Here is a 7328-nt window from a genome sequence, read left to right on the forward strand (position 1 = left end):
TGCAGCGGGCAGTTAGGGCTCGGCCTGGCGCCGCCACTCACTGCAGGTCGAGAGGGCGTCCGAGGTACAGACGTGGGCGGTACCGCTGCTACCCCCGGCTGCCAGCTTGATCTGGAGGCTGGTGCCCGGCTGCAGGGGGTGGGGAGCGGGCGGGGAGGCACGGCACCAGGAGGGGCTCAAACCAAGCCACACACGATTCATTCAGGGGGCAGGGTGCCGGTCCTCCCCCTGGGCACAGCCTCAGAAGTGAGCCGGCACAGCGGGCGGCGCAGGCAGGCGGGCGCCACAAGAAAGCAAAGGAGAAGGAAAGGCAGGAGCAGAGGCTCAGGCAGCTCCAACATGCAGCAGGCTCAATACAGATAGGAGAACGAAAGGCAAGAGAGCAGAGGCTCAGGCGACTCGCATGCTTCCAGGGAGGCTCACGTAGGCGAACACGGCGCCCGCTGGCAGCAGGTCCACGTTCCAGGTCATGCGTACCGCGCCAAAGTCCTGAGTGTGGCGCAGGATGAGGGCCTCGTTGTACTGCGGCAGTACCTGCGGGGACAGGGGGCGGGGGCTTGCTTTCTGTTAATGGGGCAAGCCTGGTGGATCGGAGGGCATGCCAGGCGGAAGCGAGTGGTTGTGTGGCGGGGCGCGATAGGTGGGCCCACTGGTGTGCTGGCCGGCGGCCGGCGCATGCGCTGCAGCAGGGCTCGAGAGCCGTCCGGCCAAAGGGGCGCGCCGCCGGCGGCTGGCAGGCCGGCAGGCAATCCGGCCAGGCCAGACCAGGGGCGGTGAGCAAGCAAGGGGGGTTGCCTCACCGCGCTGTAGGCATTAGTGAAGTAAGTGACCCACAGGAAGCGGCCCTCATAGGAAGCGTTGAAGGTTGCCATGTCAAAGCGCAGCGCCTGCCGGGGAGGATGAGGGAGAGCGGGCAGGGAGCAGAGAGAGGGTCAGGGGGCAGGGAGAGCAGGCGGGGGTCAGCAGGATGGGGCGGGGAGGTGGGGAGGCACAGCGCGACGAGCGGCGGCAGCCGGGGCGAGGCACGTGGCACCCGCAGCAGCAGCAGCTGCCGCAGCAGCAATAGCAGCGGCATCAGCAGTGGCGGCATCCGCAGCAGCAGCGGCAGGAGGAGGAGGTGCTCTTGCGGGCAGACACCCAGCCCCTTCCCGTCTGCCAGCCCCGCCGGCCCCGCGCACCACTTCCGAGGCGTTGCCCAGCTTGGATGTGGCAGAGAACTCGTGCACCATCGTATAAGCCTTGACCTCCCCAGGCACCAGCGAGGCAGCGGCCAGGGGGGTGGGCACAAAGAGGTCCCCCATAATCATGACCCTGTGTGGAAAGTTGAAGCACACGGCGCCGGAGCCCATGAGGCTGGCGCTGTCCCCGTCTGCGGGCGGGGTAACGGGCCAGGCGGTCGGGGTAAGGGAAGCGAGCGGGGAGGAGGTGGAAAGAGGTGGAACCATTTAGCAGGGACCGAGGGTGTAAGGAGGGGCAGGGGCTGCACTGACGGGCACACAAGCAAACACACGCAGGCAGGCGAGTGTTGCCGCCGCCGCCGCGTGCGGGGAGGTGGTGGGCTGGGGGGTGGCACGGGAGCCGGCAGGGGAAGCACGTCCACACGCTACGGCGCCCGGCCCTGGCCCCAAGCCCTGGCCGTCAGCAGGGCCCGACAGGCAGCCCCAGAGCTGCCCCAGAGCTGCACCAGCCGCCGCAGCCGCCGCAGCCGCCGCTCACAGTTATCGGGCATGGTGACCCCGTCCAGTATCTCGTCCAGCTCCATTGCGGAGGCGTGGCCCAGCCCCAGCGTGTGCCCGATCTGTGTGTGGGTGTGCGCGCATGCGGTGGAGCTAACGAGCAAAGCAATGGATGAGCAGGGTAGGGTAGATAGCCCGGCAGCAGGGGCAGCGTGGGCGCCGCTGCAGGCGCACTGGCGAGTGGCCGGCAGGCGCCTGGCATGCCGCTGGCCGGCCTCCTGGCCAGCAGCAGAGCAGCTGGGTGCGTACTCGGCGGCTGGCGACTCGCCTCGTGGGTGAGGGTGGGCGCCGTCACGCCGTTTGGCGAGTTGAACCACGTCTTGGATCCGCCTGCAGGGCAGGGAGGAAAGAATGCATTGTACTGCATGTATTGTATGCATGTGACCAGGCCATGAGGGCGCCGCCGTTGGCAGAGCGCCCACGCAGCAGAGCGTCCCGCCGCCGTGCGCAGCGTGGAAGTGGAGCGGATATGGCATGCATTTCATGCCAGGGCCCTTGCCCCACATGCCTCCTCCCTGTCCCTCTCCCAAGCTCCGCTTCCACTAGCTGATTGGAGCAAAGCAAGACCCCCAAACCACACACCGCCACCCGCGCACCTAGCTCTCCCAGGCCGTAGAAGCCGCCGGGGCACTGTGCGGTACGTGCGGTACTGCCTGCGCAGGGGACACAGAAAGCAAGAAAGACAGCATGGCTGCTTGTGAAGCCTTGGCCATGGGCTGAGGCAGCCGGCAGGGCGCAGCCGGGCCCCGCGGGGAAGGGCCCGCAGCAGCAGCTTAGCTCCTCAGCACGGAGCGGGGCCTCACGGCTGCGCGGCCGTGCCGGCGCAGGCCGCACCGGCTCGTTGTACCGCACACATTTTTTATGATACCGCAGCTTCCGGGGAGCTACCTGAGTAGGGCATGTCGAAGGAGCGCACGTCGTAGGAGGAGGTGTTGTAGCCCAGGGCTTCCGCCCCCGCCAGCATGGCATCCGTCCATGCGCCGCGTGTGGACACCAGGCAGCTGCGGAGGTGCATGGTGGGGTGGGGGCGCAAGGGGGGTGTGCGCGCGTGGGGTGGTGGTGGGCGGGCTGGCGGGGAGGTGAGGGGCACGACGGGGCATGACGGAGCAGAAGAAAGTGCGGCACATGCTAGGGCGACTACTCATGAGGAGGTGAAGCAAGGGAAGCTGGCTGGCGACCGAGCTGGCACAACGGCTGGGTTTGCATGCACAGCTTGGCGGGGGCTCGCGCATGCCCAGCTGGAGCGGTGGCAGCACGCACAGGCAGCACATGCACGCCTGCGCCCACTCCGCCCACGCAGCACACACGCCCCCACACGAATGCCGTGGCCTGGCGCATGCATGAGACACACTCACGTGTTCAGGTTTGCCGTGGCGCAGGTGAGGTCTATGTGGGGGGTGACGGCGGAGCCGGCCAAGTCCACAGTGACCCTCCCAAAGGTACAAGGGGTCAGCAGGTTGTTGGTCTGGTTGATCACAGACAGCCACATCTGCGGGTTCGTGGCGGTGGCGGGGGCGAGGGAGGCGGGTTGGGCGGAAGGTTTGGGGCGGCGGGCTGGGGCAGGGGGCGAGCGCGGCAGGCAGTGCCGCAGCTTGGAAGCGGCAGGGCGACGGCCGCGGCACACAGCATGGCAGACAGGCGGGGCAGGGGCGGGCACAAAGAGGGGGCCAAAAGGCGGTGATGGGCAGGACCAGGCAGGACCAGGGCCGCTGGCGAGAGCCCGCCCGCTGGACGGCTGACGAGAGCAGCAGCGGGGCAGGGGCAGCTGACGAGGGCAGCAAAGGTGGGCATGGCGGCCGGCCAGAGCAGCAGGACGCCGGCGGCCGACGAGGGCAGCAGGACTGAGCCCAGGCGGGACCACATCAGCATCAGCAGTAGTAGACCACATCAGTTGCCCATGGGCCCAGGCTCACTGTGGTGTTCATGGAGCTCTGCCGAGCCAGGTTGGGGTTGGCGAGGGTGCAGCTGCCGCTAGCGGGGAACCTGGCCCTCAGCGCCAAGATCCTCAGCCCAGGCTTGACCGCCGCCGCGGGCGAAACAACAGCAGCGGCGGCGGCGGCGGCGGGGCCGCCGCCCGCGCGCCGCTGCGCGACGCGCAGGCGCTCCAGGAGCTGCGCCGCGGCGTTGGGGGCCGGCTGCAGCACCTCCGCCTGGCTCACGCGGAACAGCAAGTCCAGAGGGGAGTGCGCCATCACTCTGCAGGCAGGAAAGAAGGCGGGCGGGTGTTTGGGCTGATGGGATTGTGGGATGATTAGCGGCGCTGAAGGGGGACAGTGCAACGGCGGCGCGGAAGCAGCAGCGGCAGCAGCAGCGGAGCGGCTGGAAGGCAGGAGGAGGGGCAGCGGGCGTGCCGTCGTGCCTCCAGGCGGCCGCCGCCGCAGGCAGACGCGCAACCGACGGCGGCCCCATGCTCCGCTCACGCGCTGTACTGCTCCCTCATACAGCGCTGCCAAAACTCACATGCTGCCCGTCACTTGCACGGCTGCGTCGGTGCCCCATCCCTCAGGGAAGGGGGACAGCTGCTGCAGGTTGGCGATCTGCAGGTACAAGGCAGCAGCCCCGGGTCGCGCCACGACCACCACCGCCTCCTCGCTCTCCTCGCCGCCGCCCTCGTGCCCCGCAGACAGCTTCAGCTGGCCTGCAGGGGCGGGGCAGGTGGCTGGGGGGGTGACGGGGGCAGGCACGTGGCGCCGGCAGGGGGCAAAGCGGGGATGGCGGGTGCTGGCACGAAGAGCGGCGCGCGCAGGCGGCAGCCCCTCTCTGCTTCGTGGCACCTCCCCAGCTGCCCAGCTGCTGTAAGCGGCATCGCATCACGCAGAAGGGACACCCAGTGGGTGCCAAGGCGGGTGCATTGCGCCCCTGCTGTACCTGAGAAGGTCTGCAAGACCGGCAGCTGGGTGCGGGCAGGCGCGGGCGCTGCCTGGGCACAGGCTGCCGCCAGCAGAAGCAGCCAGGCCGCCGCGGGCCGCGGGCCGGTGCCTGCCATCGGGCCTGCACCGCAGCAAGCATGCGCAGCACCAGCGACAGCAGCGCTGGGTGGTCGGCGAGGGGAACGTTGTGTGCCCGCACCCGGCGGCAGGTGGCGGCGCAGCAGAAGCTGACCCTCCGCGGCACAAATCGGCGGCGCCTGCGCCTGTCCCACCGGGCATGCAGACGGCGTGGGTGAAGCGTGCCGCGCCCCAGCAGCCCACCCAGGCCCTGGTGCCCGCGGATGCCGCGTACTAGAGCAAGCAGGTTGCTTGCCGCCTTGCCTGTATTCAGCAGGCCTGGTAATGATGGACGCAGCGGCCAGGCAGCATCGTTCGCATCTGTGCTGCGGAAGCTGGGTACAGCCGCTACAGCTAACAGGCCGGCTGGGCTTGGTGTGAACAGCGGGGATCAGGCTGCGGTCTCGCGAAAGAAGCAACGCTCCGTCTGGAGGGCGTGGCTCGAGCCGGCACCTCTGTCACAGCCAGACAGGGCCGCCAGCTCATCTGCGCCGCCTCCGCCCCCCATCCTCCCCCCTGGCCCACCGGGCTTCGGCACTTGCATGGGTGTTTCCACTGAGGCCGTGCTAAAACATGTGGAACACAGCCGACACAGGAGGCGAAACATGGGGATGGAAGGGGGGTGCACAGCCGTGTCCATCTCAATTGCACGCCGAGGCGGCCAGCAGCGCCCCGCACTGGAGGTGGCAGCATGCCGTCGAGGCCAAGCCTGTCCATGCAGGTGATCAAAGCACACGATCGGAATGCGGGCGGGCACTGGTTCACGGCCGCGCCGCTGCCGCAAGCAAGCCGCGTGCTGCCGGCTGCAGCCGTGCCACTCCCATCATTTTGGCTGCGGTGGCGGCCACGTGGCCATGTGGCCTCGGCGGGCGCGGGTGGGGCGGGTGGGGGTGGGGCGGTTTCGGCCTCGGCGGGCCGCGGCTTTCGGCGGCCGCGGTCGGCGGCGGTTTTGGGGCCGCGATTCTGTGCCCGTAGGTCAGCTTGTTGTATGCCTGGGTGCCATCCACATGTGCCATTGCATCCAGCATGTGGCAAGAGCCAGAGGACACCTTGCCCTGGCTGTCCGTCAGTGTCAGACTGCAGGCGGCGGCCAGTGCAACGGCAACAGATGTGGCCCGGAAGCTCCTGGCATCGTGGCAGGAGGAGGTGCCAGTGGAGGTGGAGGCTGCCGCCAGCAGCGGCATGGCCAGTCCATGTGGAGGCCAGGCAACTGCACAAGCGCGACCACTTGCTGCGGTGCGCCGGATGCTACTGGGTGCGCGCTTCTCGATCGCTGCTTACAGCGTCGGGGCAGCAAAGGGCAAAACGACACTGCGTGCTGGTGCCCCGAAAGCGTGGTCATGGGAGGATGGAACACCTGTTCCACCAGGTAGATACGCCCCTTCACGCTCCTTGCAGAAGGAAGCAGGCCGCTCCGAAGACGGCGGCCGCACGGATCGCCGCGCCCGGCTGCCGGCCTCCCTCGCCGCCGCCGGCCCGGCCACCACCACCAGCGTCCCCCGCCCAGCAGACTGCAGCCTAGCGCCGCGCCTCCGCCGCGTCCTGCTCCCGCAGCCAGTCCAGCCATTCGTTGCAGATGCCGTGGTAGGTCACCGCCCGCACCTCCAGGCGGGGCGAGCGGGAGATGCCGATGAGGACGTTGAGGGCGGCGATGTACAGCTGGCTGCGGGCGCGGGAGAGGGTGTGTGTGGGGGAGAGGGTGGGTGAGGTGGAAGGGATGGTGGAGGGATGGTGGAGAGGTGAAGGGAGATGGTGTGTGCCTGCTTGCTTCTCAGTATGGCTTGGTGGGTGGGCCGGAGGGAGGGCGGACTGGCGAGCGGCTTCGGCAGCGCGCAGCACGCTGAGCACATGCCCGGCCGCCATGGCAGAGAGGCGCGGCAGCGGCAGCGGCGGCGCCCGGCTGGCTGGCTGGCCGGCTGAAGGCTCCCCCGCCCGGCAAATCCCGCCATCCCTCCACCTCCCCAGGAGCCACCCCACCTCCCCAGGCGCCATAGGTCAGCCCCAGGCCAGGCGCCCACGCACCTCCTGTGTCCATCCAGCGAAGGCAGCAGCACCTGCTTGAGCGAAGGGTGGTCCCGCAGGGAGGCCACCACCGCCGCCACGTCAGACTCCGTGCTCACCGCTGCAGCAGAGGCATACAGCGGCGGCGGCGGCGGCGCGGCAGGCAGGCAGGCTACTTGATCCAGCAGCCAGGTCGGGGGCAGCTTGTCAGGGAGGGGGAAGTGGCCCCGCTGCTGCCGCGGTGCAACAGGGGACCCCCGGCCGCAGCTCTCCGGGGCAAGTCAAGCCAAGGCGCACATGGCGCACACGCATGCATTCCGCTGCAACATGTTCGGGCCTGCCCCCCCCCCCTTCCCCCCCAAGACACCCACCACCCCAAGACACCCACCCGCCTCAGCCTCCAGCTTGCCCATGCTCATCAGGCAGAGCTTGGAGAGGCTGGGGGCATGGCGCAGCACCATGTGGGAGCTGCGGGGGCAGGGGCAGGTGCATGGTCAGGTGCAGGTGCAGGTGCAGGGGCAGAAGACAGTGAGGGATGCACAGGGGAGAGAGACGCTAGTGAAAGCTGCAGCGGATGCTGATACGCGGCAAGCAAGGGCCCGGG

At 69.1% G+C, this 7328-nt stretch overlaps 1 protein-coding gene across 1 annotated transcript in view; it reads right to left on the minus strand.

Moving 5' to 3' along the window:
• Positions 1-6241: 6241 nt before the first annotated feature.
• Positions 6242-7328, minus strand: part of CHLNCDRAFT_141629 (hypothetical protein) — a gene marked incomplete at both ends in the record, with an annotated part of 3914 nt that continues 2827 nt past the window's right edge. The window contains 3 exons of the mRNA XM_005843019.1: positions 6242-6386; positions 6746-6845; positions 7113-7192. Of these exons, the coding sequence (XP_005843081.1) occupies positions 6242-6386; positions 6746-6845; positions 7113-7192 (325 nt within the window). The remainder of the gene's footprint in view (positions 6387-6745; positions 6846-7112; positions 7193-7328) is intronic.

The sequence above is a fragment of the Chlorella variabilis genome (genome assembly GCF_000147415.1).
Source record: "Chlorella variabilis unplaced genomic scaffold CHLNCscaffold_36, whole genome shotgun sequence".
NCBI classification, from domain to species: domain Eukaryota; kingdom Viridiplantae; phylum Chlorophyta; class Trebouxiophyceae; order Chlorellales; family Chlorellaceae; genus Chlorella; species Chlorella variabilis.